This window comes from Mustela erminea, chromosome 9 (assembly GCF_009829155.1).
Source record: "Mustela erminea isolate mMusErm1 chromosome 9, mMusErm1.Pri, whole genome shotgun sequence".
Classification (NCBI taxonomy): domain Eukaryota; kingdom Metazoa; phylum Chordata; class Mammalia; order Carnivora; family Mustelidae; genus Mustela; species Mustela erminea.
The window spans coordinates 96788810-96809234 of NC_045622.1; the positions used below are offsets into that span (position 1 = coordinate 96788810).

General features: G+C 53.8%; 1 protein-coding gene across 2 annotated transcripts; it reads right to left on the reverse strand.

Annotated features, from left to right (window-relative positions):
• Positions 1 to 417: 417 nt before the first annotated feature.
• SPI1 (Spi-1 proto-oncogene) lies at positions 418 to 15683 on the reverse strand. 2 transcript variants are annotated; one of them, XM_032360168.1, is made up of 5 exons: positions 15420 to 15683; positions 12800 to 12899; positions 2603 to 2790; positions 1587 to 1749; positions 418 to 1155 (listed from the first exon to the last, which is right to left on the reverse strand). In XM_032360168.1, the coding sequence occupies exons 1-5, from the start codon at positions 15462 to 15464 to the stop codon at positions 836 to 838; spliced, it is 816 nt and encodes a 271-aa protein (XP_032216059.1). In that variant the 5' UTR covers positions 15465 to 15683; the 3' UTR covers positions 418 to 835. The 2 variants fall into 2 exon arrangements, with proteins under 2 accessions (XP_032216059.1, XP_032216060.1); XM_032360169.1 differs by having other exon boundaries at positions 12800 to 12896; positions 15420 to 15681.
• Between the last annotated feature and the right edge of the window lie 4742 nt (positions 15684 to 20425).

Here is a 20425-nt window from a genome sequence, read left to right on the forward strand (position 1 = left end):
CGTGACCTCTCCAAGACTCAGTTTCCCAGTCTATAAAAATGGGATGATATTTGACTTTGCCTCTCAAGCCTGACGTGTAATAAATGGCCGGAAAATCCAGTGTCGTGGCCTTGATTACGATCCTCATCCTCACGGGGGCCGTGACCTAGAGTTTAAGCCTCACGGAGGCATTTTTTAAAAGCCCATTTATCAGATACAGAGGGCTTCTTACTGATTTATTCCCCTAAGAACAACCAAGGACTTCTTCCACCAGCTCTAACTCTGGGCTAGGCACCGTGTGTCATTTGTTCTGATGTCCCCAGTGCCCAGCCCCGGGTGAGGTCCTCGGCAACACCAGGAAGGACAAGCGAGAAAAAGAGAGATCAGATAGGGGCACCCAGACAAGATGCACAAAAAATCGTAAAAGAGACTCTGCGCTACAGGAGAACTCACGGAGAATAACTTTAATAAATTTGCTTCTTGAGGAAGCTAACGGGGAAGAAAGAGGTCGGGGAAAGGAGAGACACTTAAGAAGAAAGGTTCCATGTACACAAATATGATGACTTCCAACTTCCAAGGTAGCACCCTGGGTCACACTAAGCAAGGCCGACCCCTCCCTGGGGTCAGACGCCCAGGGAGCCCCCTGGAGCCGGGGCTGGAGTCCTGGCGGGAGGGGAGGAGAGGTGTGGGTAGCGGGCTTGGAGGAGGGAGTGGACGGGTGAGGCGAGGCCCGGCCCGCCGCAGTCCTGCCCCCGGCCCCTGGGAGCTTGCCTCCCTGTGTCCGGGCCAGGCGAGGGGTTAATGCTATGGCCAGCGGGGAGGCCTGGCGGGCCCAGTGGGGTCTGCGGGCCTGGGATCAGTGGGGCGGGTGGCGCCGCTCGGCCAGGCCCCCGCGGCCCAGCACCTCCCCGCTGAACTGGTAGGTGAGCTTCTTCTTGACCTTCTTGACCTCGCCTGTCTTGCCATAGTTGCGCAGGGCGCGGGCCATCTTCTGGTAGGTCATTTTCTTGCGGTTTCCCTTCTGGATGCCCCAGCGGTGTGCCAGCGCCTCCTTGTGCTTGGACGAGAACTGGAAGGTGCCCTTGTCCTTGTCCACCCACCAGATGCTGTCCTTCATGTCTCCGCTGCGGAGCAGGTCCAGCAGGAACTGGTACAGGCGGATCTTCTTTTTGCTGCCTGCAGGCGGGAGGCGGTCAGCACCCCCCCACAGGCACCCACCCTCCCCTCCCCCGGATGCGGGGGCCCCCGGCGTGGGGGGGAGTGCTCCCTGGAGAAGGACTGGAAGGAGGGGGTGGTGTACAGGGCCCTGGCACTCACACCTGCTCACACCCACTCACACGCAACCCAGAGAGGTATAGACGCACATGCACCCTCCCAGGCTCGGTCGCAGAGATGCCTGTGCGTGTCTGTACCGCACTCATGCTCTGGTGCTCATCGACACACGGACAGCACAGACGGTCACAGACACAGCGCACACGTGGGCAAACGTTCACACACTCACAGATACGGACACACACTCAGCTCAGTGCCAGGACCGCTGTGGCCTTGGCTGGGGTGCCGGGGGCACATAATGGCCGGGGCCGGGGCGCACAGCTGAGCCACCCTACCTGTTTCCCCATGCAGGAGGCCAGGCCCTGGCTCCAGGCCATCAGCCTCCCCGTCAGACACCTCCAGCGGCGGGCTCTGCCTCTCGCCTTCCTCCTCGTCCGAGCTAGGCTGGGCCGGGGACAGGGAAGGGTATGGGAGGCACATCCGGGGTAGGTAGGAGACCTAGAAAGACAGAGAAAGAGGGTCAAGTTCAGCGAGGCCCAGTTCCCAGCTCAGGACTGCTGGAAAGAGAAGTAGAGAGCGTGGGGAGGCCAGCAAGGGTCAGAAAGATTTGGGAGAGGGCTGGGGAAGTTGGATGTCAGTCAGGTTACAGGGGTCCGGCAGGGTGAACTCCCACATGGCGTGGGTTGTGGGGGGCCAGGGACTGCTGAAATCCAGCCCGCTGTGGGCCTCCTAGTTGGTGGCTGCATGGCCCAGGGAAAGGACGCCCTTTCCCTATATGCACAGAGGTACTATATGGCCTGGCATTCCTGGGGTCAGAGGGGGCAGAGCAAAGGGGCCGAGGGGTTGGGTAAGGGAGGGAATGCGGTTTTTAATAAGTCGGTGAGACATGAGGGAACGGTCAGTGGCGGTCCACGCGGGGTGGTAGATGTTAACGGAGGTCACTGATTGGGATTAAGGTGCGTGGGGCTGAGCAGGGTCAATAAAGGGGGTCAGTGGAGATGGGGAGGCCGGGGGAGGCCAGCAGAGATCAGTGTCCAGTGAGATGGGGCCCGGGTCGGTGAGGGGCCCGTGGATGGGGTGGGGGGCATGGTTGGGGTCGGGAGGGCCACCGTGGTCGGGCGGATCAGAGGAGGGTGGGAATTATCGGGGCTCTGTCTGGTGTGGGGCCAGAGCCGATAAGGGGTGCAGGGTCACGAGGTCAATCGGAGGGTCAGGAGGCAGCCGTTGGGGCTCCGGCCGCCGTTGGCACTGTGGGGCAGGAAGCCAAGTTGAGTAAGAGCCTGTGTCAGCTTCCTGTGGAGCGCCAGCCTCACCACAGGCCGGGTCCCGTGGGACCGGCGGCCGCACGCACCTGGTGGCCAATGCCCGCGTGGGTCGGCGCCATGGGGGTGTCGAGCACGTGCATCTGCTCCAGCTCCATGTGCCGGTAGAGCTGCTGCAGCTGCGGGGGCTGCACGCTCTGCAGCTCCGTGAAGTGGTTCTCCGTGAAGCTCTCGAACTCGCTGTGCACGTGGTGCGGGTGGAAGTCCCAGTAATGGTCTGCAGGGGTGGGGGGTGGCGTGAGGTGAGCCCGGGGTGCGCGGGCAGGGAGAGCTCGTGGTGACGCAGAGCACAGTCATCCGGGCCGTGGAGGGGCGGTGACCGCCCACCCGGCTGGGCTCCCCACGATCTCCCCACCCGCCTCGTTAGGTACCACCCCATTTTACAGATGAGGTCACTGAGGCTTGGCCAGGCAGTTGGAGGCCCTGGCCTGAGCTAAGACCCGGGTCCGAGGCAAAGCCTGCGCTCCCAGCAACCATTCTAGCCTGCCTTCGCCGCAGGCACAAGGACACGGGCAGAGTCTGAATCCTGGCTCAGCCAGAGTCTGAATCCTGGCTCAGCCGTTTGCTGTCCGTGCGACCTCAGGCACAGGCACCGACTTCTTCATTCTCAGCTGTTGGCTCACTAATAAAATGGGGATCATAGTTATTGGGAGCATGCAAATAAATTCACATTTGTAAAAACTCCCAGCCCCGGAGGAGGCCCTCGGGGAATGCTGATTCCCCCTCTGCTTCTCTGGAAACCACAGAGTGGTTCCTGAGGCCACGGTCACACACACATGGTCCTGTCCCACCATCAAGGTGTGATCATGAAGTCACACGGCTGACGTTCCTCACCCACCAGAACCTGTCCCGGCCCACGGCACTGCCCCTCCGAAGCCATGCCTCTGGGAGGCTCTGTCTGTCTCCGAGCCAAGATGCCAGGACACAGGGCTGCACTGGAAACTCCCCATAGGTGCTTTCAGAGTCTGCGGTGGGGGGATTCGAGTTTGGGGAACAGCCACGTGCCATCGGGAGCTCTGTCTTGGGACTAGGACATGATTTCGCTGAACATCGTTTCCAGGAAGAAAACAAAACAAAACAAAAACCTGCCACACGTTTGTGGAGTTCCTGGGGACAATCTGGGGTCCAAAAGAAGATGTGGTGATAAAGGGACAAGAGGGATTTTCTCATGTGACCCAAGAGGGAGTGTCCAAGATTCTAGGCCAAGGCAGCCTCTCTGGGATGCTACATGGAGACAAATACCAACCCCGTGTGTGTGTGTGCGTGTGTGTGTGTGTGTCTGTCTGTCTGTCTGTCTTTTTTGCTTTCACAAAAGCACATAGTCATTCATTCACACACCCCCCAAAAATGACATGCGTTTTTTTGGCTTTGGACGGGTTCTCAGAAGACTTGCTTCCTACTACCGCTCAGCGATGGCTTTGCTCTGTGACCCTAGACAAGACATTCTATTTCCCCGAGCCTCCAATTCCCCAATCTAAAAGTCAAAGACCCGACTGGGTAGTTAACAGAGGTCATGTCCACACATGAAATCACCCAAATCCACAATCCAGGCAGCCCGCACTCCCACCTCTGCAAAGCCATATGGCACAGAAGAGAGAAAGTACGTGATCTGGGAGCCAGGCAGAGCTGGGTTCAAATCCTGCCTCTGCCATTGGGCAGGTCACTGCACATCTATAAGCCTCAGTTTTCTCATCTGTAACATGGGGCTAATAATGACAGATATCCCATAGTCTTGTGCAGGTTGAACGAGCTAATGTCTGCAAGGTGCCTAGAGGAGAACCGGGCACAAAACTCCATTCAATAAACATTACTACTACTAGGACCGCTGTGTTATTCTAAAGAACCTAGATTAGCACTTGAGCAAATGACAGATATTTTCATTCATGTTTATCTCCTCTTCTTCCTCCCACTCCCTGCCAATCAGTCAGTGGACCACTCAAATCGGGTTTTTTTTTGGGGGGGGGGGGGGCTAGGTGTCTCTTTCTCCCAGAGGCTAGAGCTGGGGTCTCAGCATTGCACCATGCGGACAGTGACTGGTGTTGGTCTTCCTTCACCCCCAAGGCTAAACACAGTAGTCACTCAACAAACATTTCCCGAAGGAGTGAACAAAGGAATGAATGAATAAACCCTAGCCTCCGGAAAACTCTCTCTGACTCTCCTCCATAAAATTATCCAAATCTGAAAGGAAAACAAAACAATGTTTCATTTGTACTTTCATCTTGCAGCAGATTAACAGGACCCAGAAGCTCTCCACTGGCCTGGGAGAGTTGGCTCTGTGCTTTAGAGATGGGGCCATTCAGGGGGCTCTGGGATTTGGTGAGCCAATCCCGGGTCCTCTTTAGAGGTAGATCCGCCGCCTGGCCCCACTCCTGACCCCTCCCATGTTTGCCTTCCACACTCAGTTTGAACCGTCCCGATCTTGCCAGGATGCCTTATCTTGCCTACCAACCCCCACCTGCACACCCACTTCGGGTCCAGGGTTTGGAGGAGCCTGCCTATGTGCAGTACTACAGGCGTGGGGTGAGGTCCTCCGGTGGCTCTCTTTCCCTCCTGCTCACCCTTTCTGTTCTAGCTCTGCAGAAGACCCCTGAGCTCACTCTAGTGGCCCCGGCCTAGGCCAGCATTTCCCATGGGATTCTCAGGACACCTTCATCAGAGTCACTCTGGGGGGCTTGGGGCTCCACTTGGAGACCCAGGGAATCAGAAGCACCGAGAGAGGAGCTGGGAATTGGAATTTAACCAGGTCCTAAAGAGGTTCCTTTGCTCACTGAAACCCTGGAACCCTGCCCCAGGGTCCCCTGAAAGCTGCAAAGGGGACTCGAGCTACCATTAAGGTTTCAAAAGGCCCAACGGAAACCTCGCCTTTACCCTTGATTTGGGAGCTCAGGCAATTATGTAATAAACGCTGCCTGGTAGGCAGAGACATTCTAAGCATGGGGCCCTCTGAAGGAACACAATGCAAGGAATCCTTCCTAGTACAAAGGTCGGCAGTCCTGGGCTCTTTGGACCTCATTTCTAGACGAACACAGTGCTTTACCCCTTCACTGGGTTACCGGGATCATCCTGCACAATGTCTCCTTAGCATGACTCTGCTCCTCAAAGGAATATGATGCCATTGGCATATCTGAAGTTCAACCCCTCCTTTTCATAGCCTGGCAGGCCACCCAACACATAGTGGGCCTTAACCAATATTCAAATGATTGGTAAAAGTTAGCTTTTAACATGCATTTTTATGTACTGCGCGATGCTGAGTCCTCACACCACATTTCTCATTGAATCTCACCTTAGCTCTGACCAGGTGGCCATAGTAGTGTGACACTTCTTCTTCTTTTTTTTTTTAGTATAATCTTTCTTTTTTTTTTTTTTTAAAGATTTTATTTATTTACTTATTTGACAGAGAGAGATCATAAGCAGGCAGAGAGGCAGACGGTGGGGGGGCGGGGGTAAGCAGTCTCCCTGCTGAGCAGAAAGCCCAGTGTGGGGCTTGATCCCAGGACCCTGAGATCATGACCTGGGCCAAAGGCAGAGGCTTAACCCATTGAGCCACCCAGACGCCCCTAGTATAATCTTTCTTTTGCACATGAGGAAACTATGACACAAAGAGATTAAGTCCCTTGTTCTCAGGCAGGCATTGGTAAAGTCACCTGTGTCTTCCTTCAGGGACTGAACTCCTATCATTACCTCATACAACTTCTGAGAAGCAAGGCTGTTAATGAGAGCTGTAATTAAGACCCATGCTGCCACCAGCTTTCCTGCCTGCTTTCATCTCTCTGTCTATCTGCCATCGGCCACTCTCACCCACGGTTCATCATCTGTCCTCCCTCCATCCAGTCTTCATCCATCCATCCATCACTGGTCCCTCTTCCACTCATCCATCACAATCCATCTATCCGTCCATCCCTCATCTAGCCACCCGTTCATCACCCGTCATTCCTTCCATCTGTTCCAGACAGCCAGCAAGAACTCATTCATCTTGATCTTTCATTACCTCCCTCTAAGCCAGCTCCCAATCTGGGACCAAAGTCCTACCCACACAATCACTATTCTGACTTAGTATTTTTGGTGTCCCTAATACCTGTAAGTCACCAGGACAAAAACAAAATGATATTCCAAGCAACTCCACACATACACAAAACTTAAGCCCTAAGTGTCATTCAGTTGACCTTATCTCCTCGGAACAGAAATCCCAGTCTTAAACTCAGGGTTCCCCCCCAGGAGAGCAGAAGTAGGATCAAGACAGAGAAGGATAATGAGGAATTAAGAAGACAAAGGCTGAGAAAAAAAAAAACTTTAGGAAATCACAGACCACTGTACAGGGGCTCCTGCAGCCCAGCCCTCCTGCCCATCGCTCCTGTAAGGGAACCAGAGGTCAGAGAGTGGAGCTCTAGGCTTCATATACTTGTTACTCTCCACCTTGTATCCTAATTATTGAAGTTTTAGTTATTTCTCCTCTTAAAATAATAAATCTGATAGGACTTGTGTTTCGTTGTTTCCTTAGCACCTAGCAATGTGCCTGGAGTACAAGAGATGCTTTGTATATATTGATTAGATGGATAGGTCCATAAGAAATTGCTAGAGGGTTTGGCGGGTGAAGGGAAGGACAACTGAGAGGTCAATGAGTGCATGATTAGATGGGTGTGTGGATACACGGGGTAGAGGGTCAGCGGGAGGATAAAAGAGTACTTGGAAAGATGGAAAGATGGAGAGGAGTCATGCCTTGGAACTCTAGTTCCTTCACCAGTCCCCTCACAAAGAACAAATCCCATCACATCTGTTGCGATGGCTACTATCAAAACCCAGAAACTAACCAGTATTGGTGAGGATGTGGAGAAATTGGAATCCCTCTGCCCTGGGGGTGGGAAGGTAAAATGGTGCAGCCACTGTGGAAAACAATCTGGAGGTCCTCAAAAATTTAAAATAGAACTACCATTTTATATTATGCATATTTGGCCACAATTTAGAATAATATGAACAATCGTTAAATTTTATGAGCCCTGCCTTCAAAATCTGTCCCAGATCTGTCCACTCCTTTCTGTCTCTAGGGCCACCACCCTTGGTCAAGCCACTGTCATCTCTCTCCTGGATTATTCCAGGAGTCCCCTTGCAGTACTTTCTCCCTGTTCTTACAGTGGCCCCTACAGCAGCCAGAGTGATTTTTTAAAAAGCTTATTCATTGGAACCCCTGAGTATTGGAAGAAGGTACTAAAAACTTCCAGAGAGACAAAATGAAACTAAACAAGCAGAAAAACCCACAAAAACAAAAAACAAGGTTACATTCCAAAAAGAGGACATAAAAAGAGATCCGACTTCGAAGAAAAAAACTCCAGTAACCAGAAGATAGAGAAATGCTTTCAAATTTCTAAGGGAAAATGTGGGTTTCAACCTAGATTTCTGTACACAGCCGACCTACTGTTAACCATGAAGACATGAGAACAAGTAAACAGCAAAACCCTACCTCCCACACACCCTCTCTTAGGACGTTATGGCGAGAAGAGTAACAAGTCCTGTCCGCGGTACGTAGCATTCACCGTGTGCCAGGCACCTTTCTAAGGATTGGACATACAGTGACTCACTCAACCCTTGCAGCAATCCTGAAAAGTCGGTACCATTTTGAAGTTGAGACAGAGAGGTATAACACCTTGCCCTTGGTCACCCCAGAGAATAGTGGGGAGGGCGATGGGGCATGAGTCTCATCAACCTGGCTCCAGAACGAGGACGCTACCTCTTTGTCACCTTCCCCCTTGTCCTCTTTTTCAGGGACGAGCAAGTACAGGTAATCAAAGTGTCCCATGTGGCTCAGCTGAGTAACCTTCACATGGTCCTCATACCGGAAAATGTAGATACTGAGGCCAAAAGTCAGTACATGGAGAAACACAAATATTGTGTTATCTTACTTGTATGTGGAATCTTAAAAAAATATATCCTGAGCTTATAGACAAGGAAATCAGATTTGTGGTTGCCAGAGGCTGAGGTTGGGGTTGGGAAAATTGGAGGAATGTGGTCAAAAAGGACAAATTAAAAAAAAAAAAAAAAAAAAAAACAAGGGACACCCTATGGTTATAAGTACCAGGACACAACGTACAATGTGGTGCTGCAGTTAACAATGTGGTGTGGTATATTGGAAAGTTGCCAAGAGATTGGATCCTCAACGTTCTTTCCACAAGGAGAAAATCTTTTTATTTAATCTCTATGAGGTGAAGGATATTAACAGAATTTACTGTGGTGCCCATTTCGCACAGTCTGTGGCCGTCAGGTCATTAGGTCCTGCACCTTAACCCTACACAGTATCCTATGTCGGTTCCATCAGTAAAACTGGGAAAACATTGCTGTAGAAGCATTTGGGAATTTGTGAAGTGTGAGTGAGTGAGTGTGTGTGTGTGTGTGTGTGTGTGTGTGTGCGCATTCGGACTCTAATTAGAGTCTTATCTTACACAGAACAAGATGGACCATTCGGTAGTACCTCAAATTGAAGATTCAATCTAGATTCCTTGGCATTGAAATAGGAAGCCTGGGAAAGTAGCTTTCCTCTGTCTCTGCTGTGCCGTGTATGTCACGAAGACATGTCTATGATAAGCTTGGGTAAAAGGCAGCGACTTGCAGGACGGCGTGATGCTACTGTTCCGCTGTGGCGGGAACAGAATATACACACGTGCGTGCACACATTGACAGACATACAAGAGGATATATACACGGAATAAAACGTCTGCCTGGGTGGACAAAGGTGCTATCAGAGGGGAAGGAGCTCGGGAAGAGGGAGCCATCTTACGTGATAAGTATTTTAAAATTTTTGCAATGTTTATCCTAACAATCAAAAATTGACGATTTAAAATGTATTTAGATTTTCAACACACACACACAGAGGATGATTCAGATCATGTCATTTCTCCGCTCAAACCCTGCAATGCCTTCCCATTGTTTGCAGGATAAAACCCAAACTCTGGCCTTCGGGCCCTGTGTACTGTGTCCTTGGCAGGCCCCTCCGGCTTGCTTCAGTCTCCACCCCCACCCACCCCCACCTTGCCGCCCCCCCCCCCCCCCCCCCCCCGCCACTCTGGCCCTTGCTGTTCTCTCTGCCTGGTGCGTCTTTTTCCTCTGCATCCACTGGCCTAATCACCTCAACTGCCCCCCCCCAAGAGGCCTGCCCTGACCTCCCAAGGGAAAGTAGTCATCGGCGCTCTGCGTTACATGACTTTGCCTTTCATAGGACTTAGTATTGTGTGTCTGCTTATGTGACTGTTCATGGCCTCTTCCCTCTCTAGAATGTAAGCTGTCAGGAGAGCTCATCTAACTCGTTTATCATGGAGCCTCTGGTGTCTAGAACAGTGCCTGGCACACAGCATCTTATCAGGAGCTGTTGGGTAGTCGGACAAATGAGGAATGAGTGGACATATGGAAAAATGATTCGTGTTGGAAGGTTGAGTGGGTGGCTACAAGGGCGGGTGGTGATGGGTGGGCGGCTGGCTGGTTGCCTGGCACCTGGGTTGGCTGAAACTGACACAGTGGGTCTGTTGCAGACCCCTCCGGCTTCTCCCACTCTCCCAGCCGCTTCCTCTCTCCCGCCTGGCGAGGTCATAAAGCTAATATACTACGTCTTGAAAGCTCCCTGGGCCCTTGCTGGATTCAGGAGCTTGCGCATTTCATGCATGACCTCAGTGAATCGCCACAATATGACGAGGTAAGTGTTTCCATGCTCTCACTTCCATATATGAGGGACCGGGGCCTCTGAGAGGCTGTCATTTGCGCTAAGATCACACACTGGTGGGTGATGAAATCAGGAGCAGCCCCAGGTCCAGCCCCAGTGTCTTCTTAGTAAGTTTCAACCACCATCTGAAAACGCAGACACAGAGGATGTCCAGGAACTGATTGGAAAATGTGGGGTGTCTCTACTCTTGAGTCTCCAGATAGTACCTTCCAAGAGGTATTAGGAAAGGACAGAACGGGGTACCCAGGTGGCTCAGTCCATTAAGCATCTGCCTTTGGCTCAGGTCCTGAGGTCCTGGAATCAAGCCCCGCATCAGGCTCCCTGGTCAGTGGGGAGTCTTCCCCCTCTGCCTCTCCCTCTGCTCTCTTGCTCTCTCTCTCAAATAAGTAAATAAAATCTTTAAGGAAGAAAAAAGAGGGACAACTGGGTGGCTCGGTTGGTTAAGCCACTGCCTTTGGCTCGGGTCATGATTCCAGGGTCCTGGGATCAAGTCCTGCATCGGGCTCCTTGATCAGCGGGGAGCCTGCTTCTCTCTCTGCCTCTGCCTGCCACTCTGTCTGCTTGTGTTCTCTCTCTCTCACACAGATAAATAAATAAATAAAATCTTAAAAAAAAAAAAAAAAAGAAAGAAAGAAAAAAGGAAGAACGAACAGATGCCCAGATCAGCACAGATGCCCAAATTGGAAATGATAGGAGAAGGGGTGCAGGGAGTAGGGGCCGGGACACTTGGGTATGCCAGAGGAGTCTCTGAAGAAATTGGGGCATGACCAAAACAGGGTACTCAGGCATCTGATCAGGAGTCATTGCTAGAGCCCCAGCCCAGATGTAAGGGACCTGCCTGGGCACTGGGCCAGGAAAGTGCAGGTTTCCCTAAAGCACTCACTCCATCAGTCCCCGGTCTAACTGGTTTCTAGATGTATGAACACACCCTTATATTGCACGAGGGGAAACTGAGGCTGCAACAGGCCCAAAGGAAATGCCCCCAAGCCCAGTGAAAGTGAGAGGAGGTTAGGCCTGAGGGGAAAGCGTCCTTAAGCAGCCCAAGGCCAAGCTGAGTTTGCGGGGACCTGCCTGTCCTGCTGCCTGGAGCCACCAGGGGGAGCCAGTCCTTACGTCCCGAGGGACCTTGCTGGGTCCTGATGGGCTAGGTGCAAGGGTCACCAAGGGCTGGTGTCCAGGTCAGGGAGACCCCATCCCTGATCCTGGCTGGGGGTGCTGAGAAGACAGGTGGATGAGGGAGACTTTCTCTCTAAATTGTCCAGCTTTTTCCACAGAGAGGACACATTGCTTGCCGAATCATGAGTAAGCTTTGAAGGATGAAAAAGCAGATGTTTAAAACCTTCCTAGCCCCCGGATTGGGAGAGACGTCTTTGTGTTCCCACATGCGGTCTTGAGGCTCCTCCAGCACCTACGCCCTAGATGTGGCTCCCGGGTCTGGCCTTTATAAACGTTGCCAGCCCTGTTAGCCCCAGTGCCACTGTTCATAGGATTTGGCATCCAGATGTGGGAGTCCTTCCTAATAAGGAAGGGGCCTGTGGCATCCCCGGGCAGGGGCCTCAGGTTGAGACTGCCCTCAGGTGTGCCTGAAGGATGAAGCGACAGGTGGGGCTGGCCCCCAGGTGTGGCCTCGCCGTGGGAAACCTTTCTCTGGGGCTGCAGACACCCCGGTATCTGGCCTGCCCAGATTTCGGACTCCTGGAGAATTCCTCAGGGAAGACCTACTAACTAGGCCCTCTCCCTTTGGCTCCAGGGTGCCCCATCAATATACCAAGATCCCCTTTGGGTAGCCTCTCTGACTGCCCTGCCCAGGTCCCAGGCCCCTACTGCCTGTCCCCATCAACCCTGAATGCGCTCCGGGATCGCAGCTGGGCCTTGGGATAGGCAGTGAGCTCGGACTGAAGGCTCACCTGGCTCGTGCTCTATCCTCACTCCTACCCCTGCAAGCTGAGGCTCCACTCTGCCTCAGAGCCTTTCCCTCAGTGAGCGGTTCTTAAACAGGGGTGACTCTGTCCCCCAGGGGGTTATTTGGTAACGAATAACGTGTGGAAACATTTTTGGTTGTCGTGACTGGCGGTACTTCTGGCATCTGACAGGTAAAGCCAGGGATGCTGCCGGACATCCTACAGTGTACAGGGCAGGCCCCACGACAAAGAAATTGTCCAGCCCCAAACGTTGAGAGAGCTTGAGAACACAGCAGGGAGCGGGGGTGACACCAACGTGGAATTCACGTTGGGTGAAGGGGTGACAACACCAGAGAGGAAGAAGGGGGTGAGGGGAGCAGGGGAGGAAAGCAGGAGAGGTTCCCCGGCCTGGAGCAGACAGACCGGGCTCCCCTGACCAGCTGTGTGACCTTGCACAAGTCGCTCCCTGAGCCTCTGCTTCCTCGTTTGTGAAAAGCCACACGGATTGGACCAGAAGATAAACCTGGATGAAGCGGACCTCGGGCCCTGGCGCACACCGGAGATGCTCGGTAAATGCAGGCCGGGGGTGTGGGGCGTGGGGCGTGGGAAGGCCCAGTACTCACCGCTGTGGCTTTCTCCATCGCTGCTGAGATAGGGGTAGTATTCGTGTGTTTGGCGCTGGTACAGGTCCGTGTCATAGGGAACCAGCTCTTCCGATGGCTGCTGAGAGAGGAGGCTGTCAGGGCTCAGGTGGCGGCGGGAAGACCCCAGCCGGCTTGGCAGCCCCCCGCATGTTGGGGCCACACCACCCTCCCACACTGAGGGACTGCGTCAGGCCTACAGCCCTCTCTCTGCCTGAAACTGCGAGAGGCCACAGCAGGGACGGTGGACCCAGGAGAGCAGAGTCTTGGCTCCTGCGGAACGGAGCTGACAGGGACTCCAAAGGTCACAGGTCAAAAGAGGACCCAGGCTGAGCGGAGAGCATGGCTCCCTCCACCCCCTCCCCTCACAGCGGCTCCTGAAGCCACACTCCCACTCACACCTGCACCCCCAGGTCCCCATCTCACGCACGAACTCTCACGTTCACACCAACACACCTACACCTCCCAATGTACAAATATTCCCCGTGACACCCACACTCCCACACATGCACTCACACTCACGTGCCCACCCACACTCACTCCACAGGTCACTCGCACCCACACACCTGCGGCCACGTGTGTACACACGGCTGTACACTCACAGCGTAGGCACATATGGCCCCTTGAATGAGCACACATCTCCTCACGCTCGCTCTCAGGCACCTTAAACACAGGCTCAGGCCCACACCATCAAGGCCCCTCACACATCGCTTGCATGCCCACCCTCGTAGCACACACACGTGTCCTCCTGCCACGGTCTCCACAGCCTGTGCCCGGGGCCCAAGGCACCCTCAGGGCCCATGACGACTGATGGCCACTCACACTCATGGGTTTCACTGTGGTCACCAGGCAGGGCTGGGGGCCATGGGCCTGCCAGAGCCTTGGTCCTCTCGCTCTCCAGCCTCCTCCTGACACGCCCCCTGGGATACTCCCTTCTCTTCCTCCCTTTGCTCCTGCCCTCACCCCTCGTTCTTCCTCCCCACCCCCACCCCGCCCTCCTCTTCCTCCCTGCTCTCCTCCTCCTCCTCCTCCTCCTCCTCCTCCTCCGCCCCCTCACCCCTCCCCGTCCTCTCCCCCTCCGCCCCCTCCAGCCCTCACTCCTCGCTGTCCCGGTGCCGGTGCCGGCAGAGGGACAGCACACCCAGTCTTCACAGTCATCAGGCCTCTCCCCACCCCCACAGTGTGTGCCCAGGGATTGCACAACAGCTACTCGGGCCCTCAAGGGCTTAGGTGGGCGGGGTGGGGGGGCAAGGGCCCTTGGGAGCCCCCCTTCCCAGGAGTAGTCCCTGAGGGGTTTGGTGCCCCCTGCCTAGCTGTGTCTGGATTTCAGGGATTGAGAGGTCAAGGGTCACAGACAGTGTGGCCAAGCTTCTGGGCCTGTGGCTTTCTTGAGGCAGACTTGGCTCTTCCTGGGACCACCTCCATCCCTTGCCCCCTCGCCCAGCTTCTTGGTGGTGGACCAAGGCTGGGGCTGGGGCGGCTGGCTGGAGCTGTCCGTGTCTGACCAGTAAGAAGGCCAGGAACCCAGCACCGGGTTTCCAACAGCGGGATGTCAGGCCTGGGGTGCCTCCTGGGGCTCAGAGGCCTGGCTGGGGTGGGGCGGGGGAAGGGAGCTGCCATTAGGCCAGGAAAGCTGAGTCAGGTGGGCAGGCCCTGCCAAGCCCTGCCCGGCTCCCCCAGGGCTCCCCACCCCTGCTGAGTGGGGATGGGGCAGGAAAGAGAGAGGGGTCCTCTCTGAGGGGCGCAGATCTGCAGCTGCCCGAGGCTGCAACTGTCACGGAGCGAGGGGCAGCGTTGATCGCCCGGCCTGCTGCCCTTGCCTCCGTGGCTCCCCTGGGATTCCTGCGGCTTCACGTCCAGCCCTGGTCCTTGTGCCACCCTCAGCCCCTGCCCTCGCTCCTGCCTCTACTCTGCTGGCTCCTACCATGCCGCCCTTGAGCTCAGCCCCAGATGGGCCCAGCTCTGGCCCTGACCTCCCCTCCAAGCCCCCTGGCCAGTGCCCCAGCGCAACTGCCGTCCTAGTCTCCGCTCCATTTCTTGCTGTCGTCCAGCCCCTGGGGGCCTACCAGCCCCAGGCCCAGACCCTTCAGTCAACAACCCTGTCCCCTGTGCCAGGCCCCAGACCAGGCACTGGGGACCCAGACATAAATGAGCCTCTGTTTCCAGGAGCACCCAGGCCATGGGCTGAGACCTCTGGCCTATTGCCTCCTGCCCTCAAGCCTTCACCGTCCGGGGACCAGCTTCCCCCCACACCAGTCACCCCAGCCCCTCCACCGCCACCGTTCCGCCACCGTCCTCACCATTCTCAGCCCAGCACCCTGCCCAGGAGCTCAGCCTGCCACCCAAGCCCCATCTATAAATAACCGTTCAGGCCCCACCGATCACAGCCCCACCGTGGGCCCAGCCCTCAGCCCGCCGGGGCGCGCTCAAAGAAGCTAATGGCCCCCTCGCTGGGTCTCAGGCCAGGAGCTCCAGGGAGGAAACACCAACTTCCCACTGATAGCGAGCCTGGGAGGGCAGCTGGCTGGTCGGTGGCCTGGTGGGCAGCGGACGGTCGTCTGAGGGCCGCGGGTCTGGCTAGTAGAGGAGTCCCGGTACTCACAGGGGGGACGAGGGGAAACCCTTCCATTTTGCACGCCTGTAACATCCAGCCGAGCTCCGAGCCGGTCAGGTCCCCTGCCTCAGTGGGGGCCAGTGCGGAGCCCCTCAGGATGGGGCGCCCCGTCAGGGGCCGGACGGACTCAGGGCGGGCGCAGGGCTCGGGCCTGCCCCCTGAGCTACAGGAGCCCTGGGTGAGCCCCCTCCCTTGACATTGCAGGGCCAGCGCAAGTTCCTGATTTTATCGAAGGGCCTGCCACTGGGAGATAGTCCCCTTGGGGTGACATCACCGCCCCAGCCCGTTTGCATAAATCTCTTGCGCTACATACAGGAAGTCTCGGGCCGGCTGGGGCAGGTGGTGCTCAGAGGGCTGGCCTGAGAGGCCATGGGGGCCAGGTCCCCTGCCCAGAGGAAGCTGGAACTGTGAGGGGCGGTCTTGGAGGCTGGGGTCGGAGAGAAAGAGGGGGACAGAGGAAGCCTAGCCCTACCACAGGGGGGACAATGCTGCCCCCAGGCCCTGCTGAGGCCCCTTAACCCCACAGATGCCCACTGCTCTTGAGATCCCCATGTGGTCAGCAGTCAGTTGCTTGGGGTCAGAGCCCGTAGCTTCTTCGAGTCAGAAGCGGGGTGCCTTCTCCAGGACTTCACTTTCTGGGCTCAGCCTGGCTGGCTGAGAGCTCTGATCTAGCAGAGTCCCATGCCTGGCTCTTCTGGAACCTGGATCCTCAACACGTATGTTCTGTGCAGCCTGGGGCTCAGCACAGGCTGCTTTCCCCCTCCCTCGGAGCCTCCCTGCCACCACAGGGCATCCTGGGTTCTTACACCCTCCACTCCCAGTTTCCCAAGGACCCCAGGTTCTTCCATATCCCCTAGCGGCTCTATTCCCAACCCAGATTTCCCAGTTTCCCCACCCCTTAACGATACCTGAGAATCAATCTAGTCTTCCTGGTTTACAAACCTTTCTTGTGGGCACATCCATTCATTTTCCTACCCATTATTTATCCATCCATCTCTTCACCCATCAAGCCAATCAGACATTCATTTCTTTATCGTTTTATTTAGCCATCCATTCTTTCATCCATTTATCTGTTAGTCCATTCATCCATCCACCTATTGTTCATCTACTTGTCCATCTAGCCATTGATATGCTCATATATTAGCCCATCCACCTGTTATTGATCTATCACTTTATATCTTCATCTGCTTATCTGCTGTATATCCAGCTCTCGATCTGTTCATCCATTGGCTCACCCATCCACCCACCCATCCATCTACTTACCTGCCCATCCATCCATCCAGCCATCCATCCTTCTACCCACTTACCACCTATCCATCCACCCACTCACCCACCCACCCATCCACCCGTCCATCTATCTACCCACTCACCATCCATCCCTCCACCCACCCAACCATCCACTTACCCATCCATCCATCCACCCATCCATCCATCCACCATCCATCCATCTATGCATCCTACCAATAACTGAGCTTCACGCTCTATGCTGAGTGTTGGGAAAATAGATAAGTATTGGACAAGATCCCTGCCCTCAGAGAGCTCCTGATCTAGTCTGGAAGACAGGGATGAATAGAGACTTTTTTAAAAAGATTTTTATTTATTTATTTGACACAGAGAGAGAGAGAGAAAGCACACAAGAATGGGGACCTGCACACAGAGGGACCTGCACGCAGAGGGAGAGGGAGAAGCAGGCTCCCCACTGAGCAGGAAGCCCAATGTGAGGCTCCATCCCAGGATCCCAGGACCATGACCCGAACTGAAGGCCAACATCCGACTAACTGAGCCTCCCCAGGAGCCCCAATTAGAGACATTTTTTTGATCCATTGATCTCTGGTGAGTCTACTCCACTGGGGAAGAACTTCTTGAGCATTCGGTTTCCTTCCATGTGTAGTCTAACCCTTTGTTTTATATCCCTTTCCCACTAAGACTAGCCTGCCTCCTTCCCATCAGTGGAATCCCAGAACCCCATGGTTCTGGTTCACAAGGTCTGGGTTCACCGTTAGATCTATTTCACTTCCATCTTCACTGGTTTTTTTGCATCTGCACTTGGGACTCTCTAAGGGGTCCAGGTCATAAGCCCTTAGGACTCCCTAGGAACCTGTCCGATGCCCCTCCCAGGGTAGGGGCGAGGCCGCTGACTTGGCATCAGTTCCATCCCTGCTCCCTACTCCCCACCAAGAAGGCCATGTCCCAGCTGACTGCCTGTCGATGGGTTAGGTTTACTTCATGAGACCCAGGTCCTGCTTCTTCTGTTCATTCATTCATTTGTTCGTTCTTCAATCATTCATTCATTCCTATCTTGGTTTGGTTTGTTTATATGTTTATCTATTCATTCATTCATTTAATCACTAACTCTTTACTGAAGTTCTTCCATGGGCTGGGCCTGGTGAGGGGGCACAAATATGAATAAGGTGTGTCCTGGTCCCCCGGAGTTCACGGGTCTGCAAGGAGAACACGCATGTAAACAGATAGCACGGTCTCTGCGGAGGTGAGGGGACAAGAGAGCCGTGCTAGGTGCACCAGGGAACGATGGATTTGGTCAGATTCCCAGGTAGGAAAACATGTGAGGAAAAGGGAACATCTGGCTGAGGAAGCAGCCTGAACAAAGGCAAGAAGGTGGAAGAAAACAAGGCAACAGGGAGCCCCCATCCTGTGGCAAGAAACAAGACAAGACACGAAAGCAAAGTTTGCACCCCTGGGGAAGACAAGGAGCCCATGCTGCTTGTGAGCAGGGAGTGTGATGCAGGCAACGTACCCACCACTGATGTGTTCCCAGGACCCAAGTCTCCAGGCACCCCAGGAGAAGAAAGAGGTTCCATTATCCCAAGTCTGGCTGAGCCCAAAGGGCCTGGATACGAAGCCCCAGAAAAGATCCAGGGCCGCCCCTCTCTGAAGATGGGCACAATGTCTATCACTCTCTGTGCAGTAAGTACCAGTGACTGTGTCCATTCACAGAGCAGCAAGCCCTCCCTACCCTCCCTTCCACTTCCCTTCCTCCCAAAATGCACCGGGGGCCTCTTCCTGATTCTTCCCCTACCCCCGCCCCCAGGGACCCACTATTATTGAAAGCCTTTGGAATCTTAGCACCCAGATTCTAAGCAATTCAGAGCAGCAAGAAGGGTCTGATAATCTGATAATCCACCACCCCAGGGCTAAGAGATCCTAAAGCGGGTTGGGAGGGGGGTGGGCAATACTTTTCTGAGTGCCCAGCCCCGTGCTGGGTACTTCTACCCTTGAGATCTCACGTAACCAAGACAACCATCTGTTAAACTGAGGCCCAAGAGGTCAGTGACTTGCCCAGGGTCCAGCGTGTGCATGGAGAGCTGGGGCATCCGATCTGCCTCCTGGGTCCTTATGGAGAGAGAGGGAAGCAGAAGAAGAAGGAGAAACTAAACACAGAGAAGGCAAGGTGGACAGAGTTGGGAGGGAAAAGGAGGATTGGAGAGGAAGAGAAAGAAAAAAAAAATGCGGGAGAAAGAGTCAAGGAAGGGAGAAGAGAGAGGTGATAGAAGAAGGAAAACAAGCAAGGCTGGTGGAGGAAGGGGAAGGCAAAGGGGAGGGAGAGAGGAGCCGGGACAGCCTCCTCCTCCTGCAGCCAAGGAAAGGGGACCGGAGAGGGTCCACGGTGTCTTGCGCCTGGGCTGTGGCTCTCATTATCAGTAAGAAATAGATTTGACGGGCGCCTGGGTGGCTCAGTCATTAAGCGTCTGTCTTCGGCTCGGGTCATGATCCAGAGAGTCCTGGGATCGAGCCCCGCATCAGGCTCTCTGCTTAGCGCGAAGCCTGCTTCTCCCTCTCCCACAATCCCTGCTTGTGTTCCCTCATCTTGCTGTCTCCCTCTCTCTCTCTAATAAATAAATAAATCTTTTTTAAAAAGAAATGGACTTGAAACAAAAAACTTGGGAGCTCCAGGGAATGAGAGACAAAAAAACCATTTTTTGAAATTATTTTATTTTTGAATAGATAATATATGCACATGGTACAGAATTCAAAGACGTGAAAAGAGGAAGGGCCGCCCAGTTCCTGGGCCATAGGCTTCCTCCCCGTTACCTACTTCTTGTGCATTTTTCTAGAGAAGTCTGAGCAGACACAGTAAAGGCAGATACATCATTTTTAAAATTTTACACAGAAGGTAGCACACTAAAAACATGGCACTTCCCTTTGGTTTCATTTTTCTCTTAAACCCATTCCACGCCCAGACAAGGAGAGCTGTCTTGTTCTTTTTAATGACTGTATAGTATTTCACTGTTTGAATGGACTGTGATTTTTTTAAAAAGTAAACTCTACACCTGACATGCGGCTTGAATTCACAATCCCGAGAGCAGGAGTCATGTGCTCTACCCACTGAGCCAGGCAGATGCCCCTAGATAGTGATATTCATCAATTATGAGAGATCTCATTCATATAAAAGAGGACACAAAATATTTCTGTAGAATTTAAGGAGAAATCATAAAGCTAACCCTTGGAGTGCCTGGGTGGCTCCGTTGGCTAAGCATCTGACTCTTGATTTCAGCTCAGGTCTTAATCTCAGGGTTGTGAGTTCAAGCTTGCATTGGGCTCTGCACTGGGTGTAGAGCCTATTAAAAAAAAAAAACAAAAAAACTAACACTTCCATAGCCACCATCCAGGTCAAGAAATAAAACATACCCAGCACTCCAGAAGCATTCCCCAAATGTCCCCTTACACATCTCTCCCTCTCTCTAGAAATAACACTACCCTTAACTTTTTCAGTCATTATTTCCTCAATTTTCCTTATAGTTTTACCACTTAGGTAAACATCTCTAGAGTTTAGTTTTATTGTAACAGATTTTAATCTCATAAAAAAGAATCATGGTGTAAATATTCTTTGGGGTCCTCCTCCTTCTTCCCACCGTCTGGGTGTTACGTGTAGGTAGCTGCGGTCCGTTTCCACTGCTGTATTGTATCCCATTGTCTAAAAATTGATTTAAACAGTCTCAGGGATGGACATTCAGGCTGTTTCCAGTCTTTTCCTG

Coding starts and splice junctions, on each gene's coding strand:
- SPI1 (XM_032360168.1), bottom strand. CDS start 15,464: ATGTTACAGGCGTGCAAAATGGAAGGGTTTCCCCTCGTCCCCCCT. Junction 2,791..12,799: donor CGATGGAGAAAGCCACAGCG/GTGAGTACTGGG, acceptor CCACCCCTGCAG/ACCATTACTGGGACTTCCAC. Junction 1,750..2,602: donor ACGCGGGCATTGGCCACCAG/GTGCGTGCGGCC, acceptor CTGTCTTTCTAG/GTCTCCTACCTACCCCGGAT.